The 26,317-nt window shown below is 33.9% G+C and overlaps 2 protein-coding genes and 1 long non-coding RNA gene across 7 annotated transcripts; all 3 read left to right on the top strand.

The window, feature by feature from the left end:
* Positions 1 to 387: 387 nt before the first annotated feature.
* LOC129316349 (putative disease resistance protein At3g14460) lies at positions 388 to 6,681 on the top strand. Of its 5 annotated transcripts, none has more exons than XM_054960717.1 (4): positions 388 to 4,135; positions 4,786 to 5,076; positions 5,200 to 5,280; positions 5,863 to 6,681. In XM_054960717.1, the coding sequence occupies exon 1, from the start codon at positions 1,001 to 1,003 to the stop codon at positions 3,671 to 3,673; it is 2,673 nt and encodes an 890-aa protein (XP_054816692.1). In that variant the 5' UTR covers positions 388 to 1,000; the 3' UTR covers positions 3,674 to 4,135; positions 4,786 to 5,076; positions 5,200 to 5,280; positions 5,863 to 6,681. The 5 variants fall into 5 exon arrangements, with proteins under 5 accessions (XP_054816692.1, XP_054816693.1, XP_054816696.1 ...); XM_054960718.1 differs by having other exon boundaries at positions 5,858 to 6,681; XM_054960721.1 differs by lacking the exon at positions 5,200 to 5,280 and having other exon boundaries at positions 6,017 to 6,681.
* A 1,677-nt stretch (positions 6,682 to 8,358) lies between these two features.
* On the top strand, positions 8,359 to 9,575 carry LOC129316350 (uncharacterized). The gene is made up of 2 exons (XR_008594779.1): positions 8,359 to 8,494; positions 9,020 to 9,575. It is a non-coding gene; the product is annotated as an uncharacterized LOC129316350 (long non-coding RNA).
* Positions 9,576 to 14,326: 4,751 nt separating this feature from the next.
* On the top strand, positions 14,327 to 23,639 carry LOC129316692 (putative disease resistance protein At3g14460). Its single transcript, XM_054961089.1, has 3 exons — positions 14,327 to 18,122; positions 18,795 to 19,086; positions 23,125 to 23,639. Exon 1 carries the CDS (start codon positions 14,369 to 14,371, stop codon positions 18,071 to 18,073), a length of 3,705 nt encoding a protein of 1,234 aa, XP_054817064.1. The 5' UTR covers positions 14,327 to 14,368; the 3' UTR covers positions 18,074 to 18,122; positions 18,795 to 19,086; positions 23,125 to 23,639.
* Positions 23,640 to 26,317: the final 2,678 nt, after the last annotated feature.

Below are 26,317 nucleotides of genomic sequence, written 5' to 3'. Positions count from 1 at the left end.
TAACAAGATCATAATAGTCATAATGTTGGAATGGAGTTTCCTTCATTCTTTTGTCATTTTCAGTTTCGTTTTTCTTTGCTAGAATATTCAATTCTTTTCTCACTTTCAAGTGATGAAAATCAGCTTTTATTGTCACTAAAAAAAATGGTAAGATCATCGGGGCAGCAAGTGGGAGGAGGCGAGAGACGCCATTTTGGAAGTGGAGCAGAATCAGATAAAAGTCTCTGTCTTGTTGTGAATTTGCTAGCTGGCATTCATCGCATTTGGTCAGTCACGTAACATATCTATGAAGCCCCCTTTACCACGCATTGGCCGCCTTGCCTTCCTTTTCTTCGTCTGCTGTATCACTTCCTCCCTCAAGTTTCTTCTCTGCAAAATCATCCATGGCTCTTGAAGCAGTTGGCGGTGCTGTTATCTCTTCTTTCCTCCAGGTGGCTTTTGAAAGGCTGGCTTCCCGCGAAGTGCTTGACTTCTTCCGAGGCAGGAGACTGGACCAGACGTTGCTGGACAAGTTGAAGATCTGTATGTTATCCCTCAATGCTGTGATTGACGATGCAGAGCAAAAGGAGATCACCAATACAAATGTGAAAGCTTGGCTTGATATGGTCAAAGATGCTGTTTATGATGCTGAGGATGTCCTTGATGAGATCGACTACGAAAAAAAAAGCGTGCGGTGGAAGGTAAATCACAATCTGGTCCTGTGACACGCGAGGTACGAAACTTCTTATCTGGTTCTGCTAGTTTATTTGACAAGCAAATCGAATCAAGGATCAAACAAGTCCTTCACACCCTAGAATATCTTGAAAGTAAAAAGGATATACTAAGATTGAAAGAAGCCGGAGGTGCAAGTGTTGGACCAGTGAGAAAGGTTCCGACAACTTCTTTGGTGGATGAAACGAGAATTTATGGTAGAAATGAAGATAAAGAAGCGATCATTCATGAGTGGTTGCTATCAGAAAATGACAATAGCAATCAGTTATCCATCCTTTCCATAGTGGGTATGGGAGGGTTAGGTAAGACCACTCTTGCGCAGTATGTTTACAATGATGTGAGGGTGCAAGATGGATTTAAGCTCAAAGCATGGGTATGCGTTTCAGATGACTTTGATGTTACAAGGGTGACTAGAGCCATTATTGAGGCCATTACTTTGTCTAATGACGATAGTAAAGATCTAAATGTACTACAAAATAAATTGAAGGAGATGTTAACAGGAAAGAAATTCTTTCTTGTTTTGGACGACCTTTGGAATGAAAAATTTATTGAATGGGAGGCCTTACAAACTCCTTTCAAATTTGGGGCTTCTGGAAGCAAAATTTTAATAACCACCCGCAGTGACATTGTTTCTTCAACTGTGCGCTCAACTAAAACACATTCATTGATATATTTAAAAGAAGAAGATAGTTGGTTGTTGTTCAAAGAATATGCTCTGTCCAATGGAGATGCTCATTTTTCAAATGTTGATATTGAAGCGATTGGCAGAGAAATTATTAAAAAATGCAAGGGGTTGCCTTTAGCGTTAAAGACAGTTGGGAGCTTACTGCACACAAAATCATCTATTGAGGAATGGAATGACATTTTGAGAAGTGAAATATGGGAGGAGGGTAAAGACATTATTACCTCGGCTTTAAGATTGAGCTATCATCACCTTCCTTTTCTTTTCAAGAGATGCTTTGCTTATTGTTCCATATTTCCCAAAGATTATGAATTTAGCAAAGAGCATCTCATTGAGTTGTGGATGGCTGAGAATTTTTTTAGTGCACAACAAAGAAAAGACTTAAAGGTTGTTGGAGATCAATTGTTTCATGATCTTTTGTCAAGATCATTTTTTCAACACTCAAGTGGAGATAAAACGTGTTACGTCATGCATGATCTTATTCATGATCTGGCAAAGAATGCTTCTGGGGACTTTTGTTTTAGGTTGCAAGAAGCTAAAGCACAAAACCCCTTGAAAGTTACCCGCCACTTTTCATATATTCAAGAGAATTTCGGTGATTCTGCTAGAAAATTTGAAATTATAAGCAATGCAGAGAAATTGCGCACTTTCATGCATGATTTGTCGTCTGATCCTTTTTTGTTTGTGTCCAACAATATGATACAAGATTTGTTGCTCATATTTAGGTGCTTGCGTGTCTTAAATTTGTCAGGATACAGCAATATCATTAAATTGCCCAAGTCTATCGGCAAGCTTAAGCATCTACGTTATTTGAATCTTTCAAAAACCGGTATAAAAAGACTACCCAATTCAATATGCTCACTTTATAACTTGCAAACGCTGAAGTTGGGGTTTTGTAAGGATTTGGAAGAATTGCCGAATAAGTTGCACAAACTCATAAATTTGCGACACCTTGATTTCTGTGAAACTAAGGTGAAAAATATGCCGAAGAGAATGGGGGAATTGAGAAATCTTCAAGTTTTATCATCATTTGTTGTGGGCGATTGTGAAGAGACTGGCATCAAGCAGTTAGGAGATCTTGATCTTGGAGGAGCATTGTCTATTTTAGATTTACAAAATGTAACAGATTCCAAGGACTGTTTAGTTGCCAATTTGAAAAATAAAAGACACCTTGAGGAGTTAGCATTTGGGTGGAGCATGAAGAATGGAGAATCTCACAAAGGAAGTGACGTGCTCGAGAACCTGCAACCTCCCCAAAACTTAAAAAAGTTGTCAATTAGCAACTTTGAAGGTCCCAGTTTTCCAAATTGGTTAACAGATAATACATTATCATTTATAGTGTCGTTAGAGTTGATGGATTGTAAATATAGTTCATCCTTGCCATCATTGGGTCTGTTGTCAACTCTCAAGTCACTCTCAATTGTGGGCCTTGATAGTGTTGTGGCCGTTGGTCCTGAATTTTATGGGAATGATTTTTGTACGACTCCATTTGTATCCCTTGAGATCCTTAGATTTGAGGAAATGAAGGGATGGGAGAAATGGAATTGTGAAGATGTACATGGTTCTTTCCCATGTCTGCAAGAGTTTTATTTAAAAGGATGTCCCAAGTTGAGAGAGCTGCAAATTCCGGCACAACTTCCTTCTTTAACATCGCTAATCATCTCTAATTGCAAGCAGCTGGTGGCTTCACTTTTGCGGGCTCCATCTGTTCATGAATTGATGCTATTAAACTGTGGAAAGGTGCAATTGGAATGCCTTCCATCAACTCTAAAAGTTCTCCGCATCGGGGAACCCTTCACAAAATGCTTTTCGGCTGAAATGTTTGAGAATATGGTTGCCCATACTTGCCTTGAAAACTTGGTAATTGCAGATTGCTCTTCTCTGGGATTTCCATTGCCGCATGGTCATAATTTCCTTCAAAGAATATCGATATGCAACTGTGACTCCCTAAGGACCTTCCCTCTTGATTTATTCCCCGAGCTTAAGATATTAGAATTAAAGCAATGTGATAATCTTGACACATTATCTGTTGGTGAGGGGCAAGATCATCGTGGAACTTCCCTTCTGTCTTTGAAACTGATCGAGTGCCACAAATTTGAATCATTTCCGAAAGGAGGAATTTCTGCCCCCAAATTGAATGAATTTTATGTAGAAGGACTACAGAGTTTAAAATCACTTCCAAAGCGAATGCACATCCTCTTTCCAGCATTGAGGGCTCTAGAGATATTGGACTGCCCACAAGTGGAGTCATTTTCTGAGGGGGTTTGCCAAGGAATGTGAAGGTTCTTTTTATCAAGGGAAGCCAGAAACTGGTGGTGTCTCGAAGAGAGTGGGGCTTGCACAATCATACTTGCCTACAATTTTTGAGAATTCAAGATGAAGAAGCCGAGTGTCTTCCCGAACCAGACTTATTGCCACCTACTCTTACTCTTCTTGTTATTGAAGGGTGTTTCAATCTTAAAACACTGGATTATAATGGTCTTCGCCACTTGTCAGCTTTGCAGCAATTACATCTGATAGTGTGTCCTAAACTCAAATGCTACCCAAAGGAGGGTTTGCCCACTTCCATTCATACTCTACATGTTATGAGCTGTCCAAAGCTTAAAAAGCGGTGCCAAAAGAAAAAAGGCAGAGAGTGGTCAAACATTGCTCACATCCCCCTCATTACTTTTGATGATGATGTACTCACTTGAATTGCTGAATCACAAGGGTCTTCAACATCAAATTGGGTAGCCTCATCAGGTACGAATTTACATTTTCTGCTTTCCCCTCTCTCCGCCGCTCACCTACTAATGCAACCAATTTTACAGGAAAAAATAAATAAGGGAATAAAAGCGAAGCATCTAGCCTTGGAAAATGGAAATCATAACATAGAGAAGTGTCTTGTTGAAGGGGAGATAAGGGGAAATCATTGCCCCGCTGTCACTTTAATTTTAAAAATTCCCACTCACAACACTTTTTTACTTTACATTTTATTTTATATATATATATATATAACTATTTCTGTGAATAAAATTTGAATTATTATAAATAATATTCATCCATTTATGCAACCGTGTGAAATTTAAATAATTTGTTATATTATTTATAGTATTGTTTACTATAAAATTTATATTTTATATTAAAGATACTTAACACGAATGTAATTTCTATCTTATGAATATTATTCTAACTTGAGAAAGAGTATGGTTTAATTTGTGTTCGGGAGCTGATTTTTGTTACCTTGTTTTCTAATTTCTGTAATATCCTTTCATGCATGTATTAATTCGGCATGAGATCCATATAATTTGTCATGTTTTAAACACATTTGAATTTATATATTTACCAAATTTAGCATGCAAAGGATACTATAGAATATGTATTTACTAATCTTTAGTTGAAATCTTTGACAGTTGTCAACTTTGAAGTGAAACATTTACCGAGCCTGAACAACATTAGTCACCTTTCTTTCCGTTGACAAACTCTCATAAATGGTGCAATGGACAGACAAATTCTTCTGATATTTATTCTTAGATGGTGAACACAGTCTGCACATTTGAGGCTATAATAGTTGGTTCATTGATCGAAAAGATATGGTTGCATAGGGGAAGAAATCACATTCCCTGCTTACTAATTGATAGTGATTGGAGTCACAAATCATCAATGAGATCATTACCAGCTCTAATTGCTTAGCGAAGTATCAGGTACCTTTTCTAGCACAAGAATTTCAAATCCTAAAACTTTTGTGCACTCTGTATTTTTTGGTTCTTGATTCTTCAATTTTCTCTGTCATTTGATAATTTGGGAAACTTCCTTTTTGTGGCTAGCAAAACGGTGGAAAAGCATGCCGGTGCACTGCAATAGATTACCCACATGTATTTAACTACAGGGGAATTCTCAGCTTAAAGGTGACTGCCCTTTTATTTTTATTTTTTTTACCTGAATGTCGATTTGCGCGCACACACACATATATATATTGGTTCATAATAATTTTGAATTCAAAAGGATGTGGGCTGAAGACATATGACATACATTTTTGTTGAACAAAGCCAAATTGCAATCTAGTTTCCCCCTATTTTGGTTAAAATGTTTTAGGGAAAATACAACCATTGGTTCTATACTTTTTATGTGTTTTGGTATTAGTCTCTCTAATTTTTTTCATTGTTTGTAGTCCCTTAAATTTCATTGTTAGTCTTTATTGTTACATAATATCCAACTTATCATAGCTTTATCAAGTTAGCACTGTATTTAATGGGGTTATGTACGTGTCAGCATAGTTAATTCCATTAGTGACGTTAAGAACTAATGTTGCAAAAGAATGAAACTTTAATGATTCGGAACAATGAAAAAATATTATAGAGACTAATACTAAAACAAGCTAAAAGTATAGGAAACAACAATTGTATTTTCACAGTTTTTTAATATTTAATCCTGTTTTTGGAGATGTTAACTGATCATTTACTGTTTTATTCTTGTGTACATAAGTGCAGGGGACAAATGCAAAATAGCAAAATATGACATTTCTTATCTGTCATGTTATATAAAACAAGTAATCTTTTTGCAATAAGTCCATATTTCTTGGTAAACGCTCAAAACCAGAGAAAGGGGAAGAACATGAATAGAGTCCTGATCTTCTCTCTGAAGGATGACAGATTTATTGTCAAGGCAAGGAAGCTGAGCAGCAAAACTGGACTGCCTAGTGATGAAATCCCAATAGGGTAGAAGCCAATATCAAAAGCCACCAATGGTATGAAATTATGAAGGCTAGGAGGTTGATGATAGAATTCAAGCTCTCCAACAACATGAAATCCATCCACCACAGCAACTTCTATGAAGCTTTTTCTCCAATTGACAAAGTACGTTCAAAGCTGTCAAAATCTGTGTTCTTATTGAATCTTGACTATCTCTGATATTTTCTCATTCTTGTATTGTCATTTTATTGTTTCCAAACACTTCTTTTTCTATGGTTACAAAGAGGAATCAAAAGGTTTCATTCTTGTGGCATCAACTTCCCTTCTTGTTGGAATAAAAAAAAAAAAAAGTAAATACAGTTGTTTTAGTTTGCCTTTAGATCAAGTTGTAAACATGGATTGTGCCTATTTTGGGTTACTGGGCTTACTGTTATAGCACGCCCCATGCTAAAAGATCTTGTTCTTTCTATTTAGCATGCATGATAGAAGAATATGCAATGTGCTTCCTTGCTTTTCAAGGTTCTCCTTTGCAGGATTTTCTAGTGGCTATATGTATATATATGTGATAACGATATGACATCATACAGATATGCTTATAAAGACTTGCAAGTTCAATAAGCTTGACTATCAATATGGAAATTCCAATTGGGTTATTTGTCCAGAGAGATGGAACCTCTTGGAAGGTCTAGGATATGGCGGTTTTTCATGATATTGTGTATGTTATTTTGCTAGTGATGCTGAAATAGGAACAGTGATATTGAGTTTTGAAATCTGAAATTTCTGCATCTTAATGATTAACAATAGTTTGGTTCAAGCTCAAAATTCAAATATTGGTATTCTTGTTCGGTCAACCAGGTGATTCTGCCATAGACCTCAACATTTTCCTGTATTTTGTTTAATCTTCATTAATGCTTAAGAATCGAGAAAAATTAACAATTATATTTCAGGAATTTCATGACTAGAAGAAAATTAGGGACCAAATTCAGTTAAAGATAGAATGCGATCATATATCAAAGCTAACTACTTAGGTTTCTACCAAATAACTTTTTGAAAACTGGAAACTTCAGCAAATTGTCCAAAGCAAAGATGCTACTATGATAGTTGCTGCATGCACAGAATTAAACCAATTAAATATCCAATAGAAGCAAGAATATGCTTCAATTTTTTTTTAAAAAAAAAAGAGGTTAAAGGGCTTTTTTTTTTTTCCTAAACTATTTTCTCAGAGAACCTAGTATTCTAAAGTTTCATGTAGTGTAATGTCTCTTTTCACTTTTAAATTTAGGATTGGAATGACTAAAATTAAAACATTCTTGTCCAACAACTTCAATTAATCCCATTGGCCTCAATGTTGGCATCTTAACCATTAACCTCCATACGTTTCGACAAACAAAAAGTAGTGATGAGTCATCTAACCTCCCACCATATGCTACACTGTTCCATCTTCACCTTAGGAATCGTGAAAACCAACTGTTCAAACTAAGTAAGCTTGAAAAAATTTTAGGTTTGGGTTTGAGAATTGGAAAAAAAAAATGAACCATTTGAATAAGCCTAAAAAAATTCAAATGAAACTCAAATTTAAATAGGCTTAAGCTAAATACTCAAATTTTTTTATTATTAATAAAATAAAATTAAAATAAGTTAAAAATTAAAAATATTAATTTTTAATATAAAATTGAAATTGGATTAAAAAAGAAAATATAAAATAAAATAATATTTAATAATTCTGATATTCAAGCCAACCCGAAAGATCAAGATGTTAAAATCAAGTTTTGTTATATAAATTTTTTTATATATTTTGATATTTTAAATTAATTTAAATAAGTTCTGCCTGCCTAAATTGAAGCTAACTTGCTCGAAATATTAGTTTTGCTTTAATTCTTTAATAAGGAACGTCATTTTCATGTGTTCTCTTCACATTTTGAATCACAATAATCTCCTATCTGTTGATCAAGATATGAGATTATAGGGGAAGCAAGAATTCACATTCTTTGAATTGAAGTAATCTTATCTTCAATGCAATTAATGAAAAACCATATAAAAATGAAATTCATTTATATCTAACAAGAACCCTATTTTTCAATACTTTGATCAAACAGCTATAAGACATTAAAATTGAATTCGACAAAGAGAAATTTGTTGTAATTCCTACTCTTGGGTATGGAATCTTAGTATCCAATTATGGATTGAAGTCTCATGTGCCAACCTTTGTTAATATAAAAGGGAAAACTTTAATTAACAATCGCGAGAGTCATTAAATTAATATAATATCCTTACTCTTTAATGCTAATAGAGCTTCGCAGTTAGCCCAAGCCCAAGGCCAGTTTAAGTCGGAAAGTCTCAATCAACACATTATGTTCATGTTCCTTTGACTAGCAAGTTTAGAAGAATCCAGGACCGAAGAACAGAGGCACAGCGATTCAGATTTCTGGAGGTGTGTTTGTTCTCCTTTGAGCTAAAAGTAGCAGATTTTTCTTATCCGAGTCTGCCGTTCTGCTTCAAATCCTCAGCTTGTTCATCGATTTGTACCTTTGTTGGCTCTTGTCTCTGATTCTGATTCTAATTTTAATTTACGGGGCTTATAATCTGTCTGTCTTCGTGTCCCTATTTTGCTTGGATTCTCTCCCCGCACATTATTATTTCAATATCAAAATTGGCCTTTCTTCATGATTCTGGATTACGGTGGAGTGAATCCATCTGGATAATCTATGAATTGTTCAGTAAGCTGATTCTGGAATCCTAGGTCATGATATCTAGATTGGACTGTAAATTTTTGTTCAAGGTCTGTGCTTCTTTTAATATATCCTCGAGTAATATCAACTGAAGGAAATAATTAAGTTTCTGCTTTTGGGGAAAATATCTGAGTTTGGTGTGAACAAACATAAAGTCAAACTCATTTGCGTGTCATTTTCATTTGCCGTATTGTAGCCATTGTTAACTTCAAAATTGGTTGTTGCAGATATATTCTTCTGTTGACAAACCACCATTAAGCAGTATCACTCAAAGTAAAGAAAGAAAATATGGATGATGGAGACATTAAGCTTTCAGATAGTTTCTTCTTGTCGAATCCAGAGTCATCTAGCAATGTTCAGTCTCCGACATCCATAAAATCAATGAATTCTTGAGGAACACCAGAACATGCACCCATACTCGCACTTGCAACCCTCCTGGCCCTGATGCAGCACATACCACACATGTTACCACACTCCCCACACCCCCCACCCCCCACTCCCACTCAAAACGAAAACGGCCTTCGGGTAATAGAGAAGCTGTTCGACAGTATGGGGAGGAGAAGGAGGCACAGACAGCTTACCTGGAGGAGGAAGTTAAGACACTGCGTCTGCAGAATCAGCAATTAGTTGTTTTAGTTTGCCTTTAGATGAGGTTGTAAACATGGATTGTTCCTATTTTGGGTTATTAGGCTTACTTTTATAGCACGCCCCATGCTAAAAGATCTTGTTCTTTCTATTTACTTCAGCATGCATGGCGGAAGAATATGCAATGTGCTTCCTTGCTTTTCAAGGTTCTCCTTTGCATGATTTTCTACCGGATATATCACAAATACATACACTCATACATATGTAAGCTAAAGTGTATTTCTTATCTTTTAACTTTATAAAGGACTTCAATTTAATTCTTTAATTTTATAAAGTATTTTTTTAATCCTCTAATTTTAACATAATTTGTTTCAAATGCTTATTTTTTGTGACAGTCATTGTTATTTTTTGGAAGAAAAATTAAACTTAATATGTCAATATTTAAAAATATTTTGTTGATATTTAAAAAATTTATTGTAATTTTTTTATGATGAAATTAACAATATTAGAGTTAAAAAACTGAAAAACACTTTATAAAATTAATAAAAAATAAACTATTATGTAAAGTTAAAAGATTAAATGGGTGTTTAGTTTTTAGTTTACCAAAACTCCATTTGTTAAAAGTTCATTTGATAAATGAAAGTTAATTGTTATAATGAAATGTGTATTTAAATATATTTTTTTAAAAATCAGTTTAATAAATTGAAAGTTGTTTGAATTATGATAATAAAATATTTTTTTAAATATATAATTACTAAAAAGGACATTGATTTATGATGAGTTATAATTTTTGTTACATAAATGTAATAAATTTAAAAGTTTTTAAAATTGTGATAAATAACATGAAATTTGATTTGTTAAATAAAAATTTGACACGCTGAATATTAAGTTCAGGAGTAAAGTTTTCTACATATCAAGGGCAAATTTAAGAGTTTTTAATATTTTATTGCAGTGATTAATTTTTTAATCCAATATAATATAACCAAATCAACATGAAATCAAAAAAAAAAAAACTATGTGAATATTTATTAATAGAATTTTTGCTTTTTTTAAAAAAGTATTATCTATAGACATTATAAGGATAAAAAAAGGTTGAATGGAGATGAATAAAAAAAGGGACAGGAGAGAAACATAAGAGGAAAAGGGTAATATAGTAAAATAAAGAATTAGGTATAAATTTAACCCCATTATTTAATATCCAAACTTAAATGTAAGCTCCAAACACTTCCAAAAGTTATATTGTCAAAATCTGCATTTACCCACTTATAGAAAGTACAATCAAAAAGTTCATTTTCCATATTAAAACATATTCCAATGATTTTCCATGTTTCAAAAATGAAAAAATACTTTTGGGACTATGAAAGTTAAAAAATCAAGCAGATCCTAGACATCTGACGTATGCTTATAGAAGCTTTGCTATACAAGACACCCTATAGCTTTTAATTATCAACAATAGCTTGGATCAAGCTCAAGAGTCAAAACATTGCAATACTTGTTCGGTCTGCCAGGTGATTCTGCCATAGGCCTCATTATTTTCCTGTATTTTTTAAATCTTCATTAATACTTGAGAATCGAGAAAAAGTAACAATTATTTTTCAGGAATTTCATCACTAGAAGAAAATTAGGGACCAAATTCAATTAAAGATAGAATGCGATCATATATCAAAGCTAACTACTTAGGTTTCTTCACCAAATAATTTTTTGAAGACTGGAAATTCCTAAGTATGGAATTGCCCATAGAAAAGACGCTACTATGATGGTTGCTGCATGCATAGAATTAAGCAAATTAAATATCCAATAAAAGCAAGGGCATGCTTCAACAGGGGGAAAAAAATCACTACATTTCTCACCCAGGCATCCTCCAAGAGGGTATATTGTTTGTCACCATTACATAATCTTAAATAGATGAATATGCTATTCCTCTGATCTTAAATGTAAAAGCTAATTGAAGGGTTTGCATGCCTTGTTTCTAAATGTAAAATCTCAAAGGGAGATTTTTATCAATAGAGATAGTTTTCTATGTGAGAATTTAATCTATTTAGGTGTCATAAACTCAAGTGCTTCTCAATGGAGGGTTTGCTCAGTTCCCTTCATTCTCTACATATTCAGCTTAATGATGCTAAATTTTAAATTAAATAATTTTTTTAATTGATATTTTATTTATTTATTTTAATTTTATGACTAATAAGAGTATTATCTTAGTATGAATTTTTTTTTTACTATGAATTTCCCATGATTTTCTTAACAGACTTATATTCTATACTTCTGATTTCCCGTATATGGTCCCATGGTGTGAAAGTCGTTCTGGATCCCCTGAAAAATACTGGAACAGACATCATCATCAATATCTATAAAGGTCAGATCGGAGAACGTATGTGGCATTTGAATATTTAACTCTTGACATGATGCCTGACAAGATTTTGAAACAATAAGAGATTATGAAATTTAAATCAAATGAATAGTTGTGTATATAACAGAAAATAATTGAGAGAGAGACAGAACTCTAGTCAGATGAGAGAGCCATGGAGTTATGCTAGAGCGCTCAAGCCTCAAGAGAAGACATGAACGTTTAGTTGTTAGAAATCTTCTATAACCACTTATAACTCCCACTAAAATTGCCAAAATTAACTAATTAACTAAACAGTTAATATATAACAAAATAATTCTCTCCGCTCAGTTAGTCAGACTCAAACTTGTGATAGGAAAAAAAAAAAATTTGGCCCACTTGTGATGGTCAGAATTACAAATAACTAAAAGACTATAAGTTCTGATCTCAACTCAGTAAGTTTTACGTGTACGATTCAAACTATCACATATGCTATAAGGTTGGTATTTAAAATAAAATTGATTGCCCCACTAACTCATTGAGAATAATTATACCATGCTAAAAATATCTCTCTCTCCAACAGTAGTTTTTTTTTTGTTGTCATAAACTTCAAAACTCAATTAAAAAGTGACATGTTCAAAGCTTTCACAGGACTTGCTTTCTTAAATGGAAATCTCCTCGACACATAAATGAACTTAATATTTAAAAAACTTAGTACATAAGGGATACTAAAATGTTTGTTTAGGCCCTGTTAGGTTAATAAGAAAAGACAATCATTTTTCATTCCACGACATTTGAGATGGAAAATATCAATCATATTCTTATAATCAATACTTAATAATAACTCTTTTTTTATTATTAATTATTAGCAATTGAGTGATTTTTGAACACCACGTAATTTAATGAATAAATCATATGATCTTGTGATTTTTAAATAATTTTTCTTATACCATTGCTATTTTTTATTCTTGGTATACTCATTTTTATTTCACTTATCTCTTTCAAATTATGCCACATATGTAATTAATTTATTATTTCCGGAAATCTGAATTCAAAAACTAGTTAGAGATATTTGATTTCTCACCTTCACATAAGCCATGAGCAAATTAAAGGTCACATAAGCTGTACTTGCTGCCTCCATAGTCCCAATTACATATTCAACTTCATATCAACATTTCGCCTAGTAACTTTGGCAAATTCTAAGGCTTTTTTTTTTTTTTGTCTTTTCATGAATCGAAGTGCGTTTTTATTAATATTTTAAAAAAATTAATCATTTATTTTCTATATTGTTTACCAAATTAAAAATCTGAACTTTAACTTATTATAACATAGTTCTTATGATTAATTTTATCAAAATTTAGGGACAATCTGAGCTTTAATTTATTATAACATAGTTCTTATGATTAATTTTATCAAAATTTAGGGATTGGGTCACATTAAGTTAAAATTTAGGAACTTAGTTGCAATCCACTTAAAACTATATAGACCAAATTATGAATTTTCTTTATTTTCTTTTAAAATTTTAATTAAATATTTTAAAAAAATTCCAAAGTTTCTCTCTAAAATAAAGAGTAAAGGTAACAAGTTTACTCACTAAAGATAAGAATCTGCAAAATCTATACAAAAAATTGTACAAACTATTTTTATTTTTAAACAAAATATATATAATTTAAAAAATTGATATATTTTTAAGAAGAATAAAAGTCATTATGTTGAAAGTCCTTATTTGAAGTTCCATCCTATCCATCTTTTCTCATTTTCAATTTCTTTTTTCTTTGCCGATCGAAATATATGTACAATTCTTTTGTCACTTTCAAGTGAGGAGAATTCTTAGAACTACACATATTATATATAGATGCACTTGTAATGTCACACCTACACGCACAAATATTTGATAATTAATATTGATATTCACGGTTTTGTAAGCTTGTTTTGTGTGTGTGTATATACACACACATATATGTATATACACTTCATCAGCTCAAAAATATAAAATATTTTTTGAGGGATTAGATGTTAAAAAATGTAAGATATTTTTTATCTTTTAAGGTGTAACCATTGTCTTTTCTTTTTAAATTATTCCTATTAAATAAATTATTTTATATTTATTTTAAAGTGAAATACTCTATTAAATAGAAATAAATATGATAAGATAAAATTAATTTAAAAATAAATAATTATTTTATTGATGAGTAAAAATCAGTTCAAAAATGTGGAACGAGTATATATTATGATTTATGATGAGGCAGCCCATTGGCATTTGATTTAGATAAATGCTCCGCCAGAAAACGTCCGTTCGAAACAAATTTAGGTGGAGTCATTGAATACAAATGAGACCTCTGCTACTTGACATCAGAGTAGACCAAGAGCTCCCAGACCGAGTCTTCCTACATCAATGAATCTGCATATCAACCACAACTTGCCATCACCAGTAAATTTCGATTTCTGTCTCATTTAATACAATTGGGCGTAGGACCATGAGAGTTCAGTAGAGTAACATGTCTCTGTTTCTTGTTCTGAATTTGCTAGCTGGCCTTCATCAATTATTTGCGTCAGTCATGTAACATGTGTCTATGAAGCCTCCTTCCCCACACATTGGCCTCGCCTGCTTTTTCTTCTTCTACTATCACTTCCTCCCTCTAGTTTCTTCTCTGCAAAATCATCCATGGCTCTTGAAGCAGTTGGCGGTGCTGTTATCTCTTCTTTCCTCCAGGTGGCTTTTGAAAGGCTGGCTTCCCGGGAAGTGCTTGACTTCTTCCGAGGCAGGAAACTGGACGAGACGTTGCTGGACAAGTTGAACATCTGTATGTTATCCCTCAATGCTGCGATTGACGATGCAGAGCAAAAGGAGATCACCAATCCACATGTGAAAGCTTGGCTTGATATGGTCAAACATGCTGTTTACGATGCTGAGGATGTCCTTGATGAGATCGACTACGAAGAGACGAAGCGCGTGGTGGAAGCTAAATCACAATCTGGTTCTGTCATACGCAAGGTACGAAACCTCTTAACTGGTTCTGCTAGTTCATTTGACAAGGAAATCCAATCAAGGATCAAACAAGTCCTTCACACCCTAGAATATCTTGAAAATCGAAAGGATAAGCTAGGATTGAAGGAAGGCCAAGGCGCAAGTGTAGGATCCGTGAGCAAGGTTCCGACAACTTCTTTGGTGGATGAACCTATAATTTATGGTAGAGATGAAGATAAAGAAGCGATCATTCAGGAGTTGTTGCTACCAGAAAATGACAATAGCAGTCAGTTATCCATCCTTTCCATAGTGGGGATGGGAGGGTTAGGTAAGACCACTCTTGCCAAGTACGTCTACAATGATGCGAGGGCGCAAGATGGATTTGAGCTCAAAGCATGGGTATGCATTTCTGATGACTTTGATATTACAAGGGTGACTAGAGCCATTATTGAGGCAATTACTTTTTCCAGTGATGATAGTAAAGATTTAAATGTACTGCAAAATAAATTGAAGGGGATGTTAACCGGTAAGAAATTCTTTCTTGTTTTGGACGACCTTTGGAATGAAAATAGTGTCCAATTGGAGGCCTTAAAAACTCCTTTCAAATCTACGGCTCCTGGAAGCAAAATTCTAGTAACCACCCGTAGTGAAATTGTTGCTTCAACTATGTGCTCAACTAAAACACATTCACTGGACAAATTAAAAGAAGAAGATAGTTGGTCGTTATTCAAAGAAAATGCTCTGCCCAATAGAGATGCTCATTTTCCAAATGTTGATTTTGAAGGGACTGGCAGAGAAATTACTAAAAACTGCAAGAGGTTGCCTTTAGCGTTAAAGACAATTGGAAAATTACTGAAAACAAAGTCATCTATTAAGGAATGGAAAGACATTTTGGGAAGTGAAATATGGGAGGTAGATAAAGATATTATTCCCCCGGCTTTAAGATTGAGCTATCATCACCTTCCTTCTCTTCTCAAGAGATGCTTTGCTTATTGTTCCATATTTCCTAAAGATTATAAATTTTCGAAAGAACATCTCATTGAGCTGTGGATGGCTGAGAATTTTTTTAGTGCACAACAAAGGAAAGACTTGAAGGTTGTTGGAGATCAAGTGTTTCATGATCTTTTATCAAGATCATTTTTCCAACAGTCAAGTGGAGATAAAACGTGTTACATCATGCATGATCTTATTCATGATTTGGCAAAGAATGCTTCTGGAGACTTTTGTTTTAGGTTGCAAGAAACTAAAGCACAAAACACCTCGAAATTTACCCGCCACTTTTCATATATTCAAGAGAGTTTCGGTGATTCTGCTAGAAAATTTGATGTTATATGCAATGCGGAGAGATTGCGCACTTTCATGCATGATTTGCCGTCTGATCCTTTGTTGTTTTTGTCCAACAGTATGATACGAGATTTGTTGCTCAAATTTAGGTGCTTGCATGTCTTAAATTTGTCAGGATATAGCAACATCATTAAATTGCCCAAGTCTATCGGCAAGCTTAAGCATCTACGTTATTTGAATCTTTCAAAAACCGGTATAAAAAGACTACCCGATTCAATATGCTCACTTTATAACTTGCAAACGCTGAAGTTGGGGTTTTGTCAGGATTTGGAAGAATTGCCGAATAACTTGCACAAACTCATAAATTTGCGACACCTTGATTTCTGTGAAACTAAGGTGAAAAATATGCCGAAGAGAATGGGGGAATTGAGAAATCTTCAAGTTTTCTCATCATTTGTTGTGGGTGATTGCGAAGAGACTGACATCAGGCAATTAGGAGATCTTGATCTGGGAGGAGCATTGTCTATTTTAGATTTACAAAATGTAACAGATTCCAAGGACTGTTTAGCTGCCAATTTGAAAAATAAAAGACACCTTGAGGAGTTAGCATTTGGGTGGAGCATGAAGAATGAAGAATCACACAAAGAAAGTGACGTGCTCGAGAATCTCCAACCTCCCCGAAACTTAAAAAAGTTGTCAATTAGCAACTTTGAAAGTCCCAATTTTCCAAGTTGGTTAACAGATAATACATTATCATTTATAGTGTCGTTAGAGTTGATGGATTGTAAATATTGTTCATCCTTGCCATCATTGGGTCTGTTGTCAACTCTCAAGTCACTCTCAATTGTGGGCCTTGATAGTGTTGTGGCCGTTGGTCCTGAATTTTGTGGGAATAATTCTTGTACGACTCCATTTGTATCCCTTGAGATCCTTAGATTTGAGGAAATGAAGGGAAGGGAGGAATGGAATTGTGAAGATGTCCATGGTTCTTTCCCATGTCTGCAAGAGTTTTATTTAAAAGGATGTCCCAAGTTGAGAGAGCTGCACATTCCGGCACAACTTCCTTCTTTAACGTTGCTAATCATCTCTAATTGCAAGCAGCTGGTGGCTGCACTTTTGCGGGCTCCATCCGTTCATGAATTGATGCTATTAAACTGTGGAAAGGTGCAATTGGAATGCCTTCCATCAACTCTAAAAGATCTCCGCATCGGGGAACCCTTCACAAAATGCTTTTCGGCTGAAATGTTTGAGAATATGGTTGCCCATACTTGCCTTGAAAACTTGGTGATTGCAGATTGCTCTTCTCTGGGATTCCCATTGCCGCATGGTCATAATTTCCTTCAAAGAATATCGATATGCAACTGTGACTCCCTAAGGACCTTCCCTCTTGATTTATTCCCCAGGCTTAAGAAATTAGAATTAGAGCAATGTGGTAAACTTGAAACATTATCTGTTGGTGAGGGGCAAGATCATCGTCTAACTTCCCTTCTGTCTTTGGAACTGATCGATTGCCATAAATTTGAATCATTTCCGAAAGGAGGAATTTCTGCCCCCAAGTTGGGCTACTTTCACGTGGAAGGACTACAGAGTTTAAAATCACTTCCAAAGCGCATGCACATCCTCTTTCCAGCATTGAGGATTCTACATATATTGGACTGCCCACGAGTGGAATCATTTTCTGAGGGGGGTTTGCCAAGGAATGTGAAGGTTCTTTTTATCAAGGGAAGCCAGAAACTGGTGGTGTCTCGAAGGGAGTGGGGCTTGCATAATCGTACTTGCTTACAATCTTTGAGAATTCAAGATGAAGAAGCCGAGTGTCTTCCCGAACCGGACTTATTGCCACCTACTCTTACTGAACTTATTATTGAGGAGTGTTTCAATGTTAAAACTCTGGATTATAATGGTCTTCGCCACTTGTCAGCTTTGCGGGATTTACATCTGTTAGTGTGTCCTAAACTCAAATGCTACCCAAAGGAGGGTTTGCCCACTTCTATTCATACTCTATTTGTTTTTATCTGTCCAAAGCTTAAAAAGCGGTGCCAAAAGAAAAAAGGCAGAGAGTGGTCAAAGATTGCTCACATCCCCCTCATTACTTTTGATGATGATGTACTCACTTGAATTGCTCAATCACAAGGGTCTTCAACATCAAATTGGGTAGCCTCATCAGGTTCGAATTTACATTTTACTGCTTTCCCCTCTCTCCGCCGGTCACCTACTATGCACTCACATGCAACCAATTTTACAGGAAAAAATCAAATAAGTAAATAAATAAATAAGGGAATAAAAGCGAAGCATCTAGCCTTGGAAAATGGAAATCATGCCATGGAGAAGTGTCTTGTTGAAGAGGAGACAAGGGGAAATCATTGCCACGCGATCACTTTAATTTTAAAAATTCCCTCTCACAACACTTTTTTACTTTACATTTTATTTTTTTAAATTTATACAACTATTTTTGTGAATAAAATTTGAATTATTATAAATAATATTCATCCATTTAGGCAACCGCATGAAATTTAAATAATTTATTATTTTATTTATAGTATTGCTTACTATAAAATTTATATTTTATATTAAAGATACTTAACACAAATGTGATTTCTATCTTATGAATATTATTCTAACTTGAGAAATAATATGGTTTAATTTGCGTTCGGGAGTTGATTGTTGTTACCTTGTTTTCTATTCTATAATATCCTTTCATGCATGTATTAATTCGGCACGAGATCCATATAATTTGTCATGTTTGAAACACATATGAACTTATATATTTACCAAATTTAGCATGCAAAGGATACTATAGAATATGTATTTACTAATCTTTAGCTGAAATCTTTGACAGTTGTCAACTTTGAAGAGAAACATTTACCGGGCCTGAACAACATTAGTCACCTTTCTTTCCATTGACAAACTCTCATAAATGGTGCAATGGACAGACAAACTCTTCTGATATTATTCTTATATGGTGAACACAGTCTGCACATTTGAGGCTATAATATTTGGTTCATTGATCAAGAAGATATGTTTGCATAGGGGAAGAAATCACATTCTCTGCTTAACTAATTGATAGTGATTTGGAGTCACAAATCATCAATGAGATCATTACCAGCTCTAATTTCTTAGCAAAGTATCAGGTACACTTTCTAGCACAAGAATTTCAAATCCTAAAACTCTGTGCACTCTGTGTTTGAATGATGCTTTTTTGGTTCTTGATTCTTCAATTTTCTATGTCATTTGATAATTTTGGGAAACTTCCTTTTTGTGGCTAGCAAAAGGGCAGAAAAGCATGCCGGTGCACTGCAATAGATTACCCACATGTATTTAACTATAGGGGAATTCGTAGCTTGAATGTGACTTCCCCCTTTTTTTACCTGAATGTCCATTTGCGTGTGCGCGCGCACATATTTATATATATTGGTTCATAATAATTTTGAGTTCAAAAAGATGTGGGCTGAAGACATACATTTTTGTTGAACAAAGCCGAATTGCAATCTAGCTTTCCGTTGTTTTGGTTAAAATATTTTAGGAAAAATACGGCCATTGGTTCTATACTTCTAATGTGTTTTGGTATTAGTCTCTATAATATTTTTGTTGTTGTTGTTTGTAATCCCTTAACTCCGCCTATGTTTATAGCCGATCCCAAGCTCGGGTAAAGGAGGAGGGTTGTGTTAGGCCATCAACAGCCAATGTAAAACTTTGTTGAATCTATCATGAACATGGACAATAGACGTTATAATGTTAATGCTAGGTCGTTGCCCGTAAGTAACGCGTTGCATGGCTAGTATAGTGATAAGTGAGTTAGAATCGCTGCATCGGCGCCCGGATGTAGTGTTAAATGAGCAAGTGCTACCGCATCATTCTGGACGCACGCGGCTAAAGAAGTTAGTCCATGAGAGCAAAATTAGATTTGGTACTTGGAATGTTGGGACATTGAATTGTAAATCTGTAGAGGTTGTCGGGGTTATGATTCAAAGGAAAATCAATATCCTTTGCCTGCAAGAAACAAAATGGCGTGGAGAAGAAGCTAAGGATATTCAAGGTTTCAAACTTTGGTATACAGGAAAAGTAAGTGCCCGCAATGGAGTAGGCATCATTATAAATAAGGAGTGGAAGAAGAACGTTGTAGAAGTTAGCAGAATTGGAGATAGAATTATTTCCTTAAAATTGATAATTGGACGTGAGACTGTTAATATTGTTAGCGCTTATGCGCCACAAGTCGGGATAGAAGCTAGTCTTAAGGAATTATTTTGGGAGGATCTGGAGGGGTTGATTTGACACATACCACAGAGTGAAAATATTTTTATTAGAGGAGACTTTAATGGGCATGTCGGGAGGGAAGCTGGTCAGTATGTGAGGGTGCATGGTGGTTTTGGTTTTGGAGAGCTAAACAATGAAGGACAAACTCTTCTTGATTTCTCATTGACGTATGATTTTAAGATTGCCAACACTTGTTTCAAGAAGAGAGATGAGCATCTCATCACTTATAAAAGTGGAGCCTCAAGGTCACAGATTGATTTTCTTTTGGTTAGGAACGCAGATAGAAGACTTTGTAAAAATTGCAAGGTGATCGCTGGAGATGCTGTAACGACACAACATAGAGTCCTAGTCCTTGATGTGTGTATTATGAGTAAAATCCAAAAACGTCGACAAGTAGTAGCACCAAGGATTAGGTGGTGGCAATTAAAAGGTGAGAAGCAAGATATTTTCAAGTGAAATCTTTTGGATAAAGGAATTTGAAAATCTCAGAAAAGTGCTAACATCATGTCGGAGGATATGGCTAAAAAGATACGGGAGGTTGCAAAAGTAGTTTTGGGAGAATCAAAAGGTTCTGGTCCGAGAGATAAGGAGTCTTGGTGGTGGAATAATAGTGTACAGGACAAAATCAAGTATAAGAAGAACTGTTTTAAAGCCATACATTTGTGTAACAGTGAGGAAAATTGGGAAAGGTACCGTATGGCTAAGAAGGAAACTAAGAGAGCTATGGGTAAAGCTCGTTTTAAAGCTTTTGAAGAATTTTATAAGAGCCTTGAGACGAAAGAAGGAGAGCGAAATATTTATAAGATTGCCAAGAGTGGGGAAAGAAAATCAAGAGATCTAGAACAGGTAAGGTGTATTAAAGATGAAGAGGGAAGAACTTTAGTTACAGATGATGAAATTAAAAATAGATGGGAGACTTACTTTTTTAAACTTTTCAATGATGGAGAGGGTTCATCTAGTAACTTGGACGATTTAGTAACTGGTGAAGGAGAACAAAATTTTTCATTCTATCGAATAATACGTGATAAGGAGGTAAATGAAGCTCTTAAGAAAATGGCAAATGGTAGAGCCAACGAACCTGATTGTATATCTATCGAAGCGTGGAAATGTTTAGGTGAAGAAGGGGTAAGATGGTTAACTAAGTTATTTAATGTAATTTTACAGTCTAAGAAAATGCTTGATGAGTGGAGGAGAAGTACATTAATTCCTATTTATAAAAATAAAGGAGATATTCAGAATTGTACTAACTATAGAGGGATTAAGCTCATGAGCCACACAATGAAATTGTGGGAGAAAGTAATTGAGCACAGGTTGAGATTGGAGACAAGTATTTCTGAGAATCAGTTTGGTTTTATGCCAGGTAGATCAACTACAGAGGCGATTTATCTACTAAGGGGATTAATGAAAAAGTATCGTTGTAAAGATAAAGATCTACACATGGTTTTTATTGATTTGAAAAAAGCTTATGACCGTATACTAAGAGAAGTGCTTTGGAAAGCGTTAGAAAAAAAGGGAGTACGGATTGCTTATATTAAAGCCATACAAGATATATATGAGGGGGTAAAAACTAGTATAAGAACGCCTAGTGGTCAAATAAAGAATTTTCCTATAAAGATTGGACTACATCAGGGATCATCTTTGAGTCCTTATCTGTTCAACTTGATCTTAAATGTTTTGATGGAACATATTCAAGGGGAAATTCCGAAATGTATGCTCTTCGCGGATGATATAGTTCTTATAGCAGATACAAGAGAAGAGGTTAATTGCAAATTTGAGTTATGGAGGAGGACATTAGAGTCGAAAGGTTTTCATCTGAGTAGAAGTAAGACAGAATATTTATATTGTAAATTTGGTAAAAGACTGTTCGATAATAATTTGGAAGTGAAATTGGAAGATCAAATTATACCTTAAGTGGAAAAGTTTAGATATTTGGGAGCCATTATTCAAAATGATGGCAAAATTAGTGGAGATATTTCACATAGAATTCAAGCTGGGTGGTTTAATTGGAGAAAAGTTAAAGGAGTTATTTGCGATCGTAAGGTGCCTAATAAACTTAAAGGAAAGTTTTATCGCACTACTATCAGACCGGCAATGTTATATAGTAGTGAATGCTGGGCTCTAACGGGACAACAAGAGCATAAAGTTGGAGTAGCAGAGATGAGAATGTTACGATGGATGTGCGGACATACACGTAAAGATAAAATTCGAAATGAGCACGTACGTGAAAAAGTGAGGGTAGCACCTATTGAGGAAAAAATGGTAGAAAATCAGTTGAGATAGTTTGGGCATGTACAAAGAAGACCAAGAGAGGCACCAATGAGAAGAGTGGAAAATATAACTTTGAGTCTGATTAAGAGAGGTAGAGAAAGGCCTAAGAGAACACTTTTGGAAGTTATTGAACGCGATCTGTTAATTAATAATATTCCTAAAAGCTTGGTAAATGATAGAACACAATAGCGTCTTGCAATCCATGTAGCCGACCCCACCTAGTGGTATAAAGGCTTGTTGTTGTTGTTGTTGTTTGTAATCCCTTAAATTTCATCATTAGTCTTTATTGTTACACAATATCCAACTCATCATAACTTTATCAAGTTAGCACTGTATTTAATGGGGTTATGTACATATCAGCATTGTTAATTCCACTAGTGACAATAAGAACTAGTGTTGCAAAAGAATGAAACTTTGAGATTTGGGACAATGAAAATATTATAGAGACTAATACTAAAACACACTAAAAGTATAGGAACCAACAATTGTATTTTCACATTGTTTTAATATTTAATCCTGTTTTTGGAGATGTTAACTGATCGTTTACTGTTTTATATTTGTGTACATAAGTGCAGGAGATAAATGCAAAATAGCAAAATGACATTTCTTAGCTGTCATGTTATATGAAACAAGTAATCTTTTTGCAGTAAGTCCATATTTCTTGGTAAGAACATGAATAGTGGCCTGATCTTCTCTCTGAAGGATGACAGATTTCTTGTCAAGGCAAGGCAGCTGAGCAGCAGAACTGGACTGCCTAGTGATGAAATCCCAAAAGGGTAGAAGCCAATATCGGAAGCCACCAATGGCATGAAATTATGAAGGCTAGGAGGTTGGTGAGAGAATTCAAGCTCTCCAACAACATGAAATCCGTCCACCACAAAAACTTCTATGGAACTTTTGTTCCAGTTGGCAAAGTACATTCAAAGCTGCCAAAATCTGCGTTCTTATTGAATCTTGGCTATATCTGAGATTTTCTCATTCTCGTACTGTCACTTTATTGTTTCCAAAGACTTCTTTTTCTATGGTTGCAAAGAGGAATCAAAAGGTTTCATTCTTGTGGCATCAACTTCCCTTCTTGTTGGAATAAAAAAATAGTAAATGCAGTTGTTTTAGTTTGCTTTTAGAACAAGTTGTAAACATGGATTGTGCCTATTTTGGGTTATTGGGATTACTGTTATAGCACGCCCCATGCTAAAAGATCTTGTTTTTTCTATTTAGTATGCATGATGGAAGAATATGCAATATGCTTCCTTGCTTTTCAAGGTTCTCTTATACAGGATTTTCTAGTCACTATATGTATATGTATATGATAACGATGTGACACCATACAGACATGCTTATAAAGGCTTGTAAGTTCAATAAGCATGACTATCAATACGGAAATTCCAATTGGGTTATTTGTCCAGAGAAATGGAACCTCTTGGAAGGTCTAGGATATGGCGATTTTTCATGATATTGTGTGTGTTATTTTGTTGGTGATGCTGAAATAGGAACAGTGATATTGAGTTTTGAAATCTGAAATTTCTGCATCTTAATTATCAACAATAGTTTGGTTCAAGCTCAAAATTCAAAACATTGGTATGCCTGTTCGGTCTACCAGGTGATTCTGCCATAGACCTGAACATTTGCCTGTATTTTTTTAATCTTCATTAATGCTTAAGAATCAAGAAAAACTAACAATTATATTTCGGGAATTTCATGACTAGAAGAAAATTAGGGACCAAATTCAGTCAAAGATAGAATGTGATCATGTATCAAAGCTAACTACTTAGGTTTCTACCAAATAACTTTTTGAAAACTGGAAATTTCAGCAAATTGTCCACAGCAATGATGCTACTATGATGGTTGCTGCATGCAGAGAATTAAACAAATTACATATCCAATAGAAGCAAGAGTATGCTTCAATAAATAAATAAATAAAGGCTAAATGGCTTTTTTTTTCCTAAACTATTTTTTCATAGCACTTGATATCCTAAATTTTCATGTAGTAGTGTAATTTTTCTTTTACCTTTTGAACACGGTATATTGAGCATTCCGCTATTAGTTGACCCAAAAAAAACTTAAAAAATTATAAAAAATGACCCATAAAATAGTAAACAATTACTCTATAAGAAATTGATATCAATAAAGTCCCTAAAATAATGGTCAATCATAATTATATTTTCACCTTTTACATGGGCAACAAAATCATATTTGTATCATATTTTTTATATGTAATTTAGGAGACTTAATTGAAATTCATTTTTTTTAATAAGGAACTTGTGTGTAATTTTATGAATCATTTTCTATAATTATAAAATTAACTAATAATTAAAGTTAACTTTTTTAAGGATATGATACTCAATGCACCATTTTCAAGAGTTGAAAGGAAAAATTGCACCATAAATTTTAAGATATCATATGCTCTTAAATAAATAGTTGAAAGGTAAAAATATTCTTTGATCCTAAGCCTTAGGAAAAATCACTACATTTCTCATCCAAGAATCATCCAAGAGAGCTTATTGTTTGTCACCATTATCAACTCTCAAATAGATGAATGTTATTCCCTCCTATCTTAATTCTTAAATTTAGAAGCTTACTGTAGGGCTTGCTTTATTTCTAAATGTAAGATCTCAATGTATTTATCTTTTAAATTTATATTTTTTTACCTTTTAATTTATAATTTTTTTTTCTCAAACTATCTTATTGATTGCACATATTAAAGGGAGACTTTCATCTATAGGAATAGTTTCCTATGAAAATTATTAAAAGGTATTTTATTAAAACCAATATAAATTTCTTAGAAATATAACCAAATTAACTAATTTTCTAAATCTCTGTAGACAAGTTATCCAGCTCTTAAATTTAGGATTGGAATGACTAAAATAAAAACATTCTTGTCCAACAAGTTCAATGAATCCCATTGGCCTCAATGTTGGCATCTTAACCATTAACCTTCATACGTTTCAACAAATAAAGTAGTGATGAGTCATCTAACTTCCCACAATATGCTATACTGTTCCCTCTTCGCCCTAGGATCGTGAAAACCAACAGTTAAAACAAAATAAGCTGGGAGAAATTTTAGTTTTGGGTTTGAGAATTTTTTTAAAAAAAATATTTGGGCCATTTGAATAAGCTTGATAAAATATGAACCGAACTCAAACTCAGATGAAATTAGACCGAACACTCAAAATTTGTTTATTATTAATAAAATAAAATTAAAAAAAGTTAAAAATTGAAGTTGAATATAAAATAAAATAATATTTAATAATTTGAGCTTGAAAGCTCAAAATGTTAAAACCAAGTTTAGTTATATAATTTTTTTTATGTGTTTGGGGTATTTTAAATCAATCTAAATAAGTTTGAGTTGAATTAAGTCTAATCCAATTAAATTACTAGCTTACTACTCCAATTCATGTCATTTTCACGTGTTATTTTCACATTTTGTGTCGTAATAATTTTGTGTTTGTTGATCAAGATACTTGAAGTAATCTTATCTTCAATACAATCTATGAAAAACCATATGTAAATTAAATTTAAAAAAAATTAATCTTTTAATCCTCTAACTTTTAACTCACTTATAACTCAGTCTCTCACTTATAACTTACTGCGACTCAGTCTTTTAAATATAACTTGTTGTGACTCAATCCTTCAACTTTTAATTCATTTATAATTCGGTCCTTACTTTTTTATTTTTTAAAAAAAATAAAAAAAATCAAATAAAAGGGATAAAAGAAATGCTTATATATTATTCTAAAATACCCTCCTCTTATTCTTTAATGTGAGATCTAAGCTAAGATGAAAAAAAAGAATTAACAAAAGTTGAAGGACTGAGTCATAGACGAGTCATAGTTGAGAGAT

Source organism: Prosopis cineraria, unplaced genomic scaffold (assembly GCF_029017545.1).
Source record: "Prosopis cineraria cultivar Desert tree isolate PC_DT_omini unplaced genomic scaffold, ASM2901754v1 PC7, whole genome shotgun sequence".
NCBI classification, from domain to species: domain Eukaryota; kingdom Viridiplantae; phylum Streptophyta; class Magnoliopsida; order Fabales; family Fabaceae; genus Prosopis; species Prosopis cineraria.
The sequence above is the reverse complement of the archived record's forward strand: the minus strand, read 5'-3'. Positions and strand labels throughout refer to the sequence as shown.

Bases quoted from the DNA above. Each gene is read 5' to 3' on its own strand.
- LOC129316349 (XM_054960721.1), top strand. From the start codon at position 1,001: ATGGGAGGGTTAGGTAAGACCACTCTTGCGCAGTATGTTTACAATGAT.
- LOC129316692 (XM_054961089.1), top strand. From the start codon at position 14,369: ATGGCTCTTGAAGCAGTTGGCGGTGCTGTTATCTCTTCTTTCCTCCAG.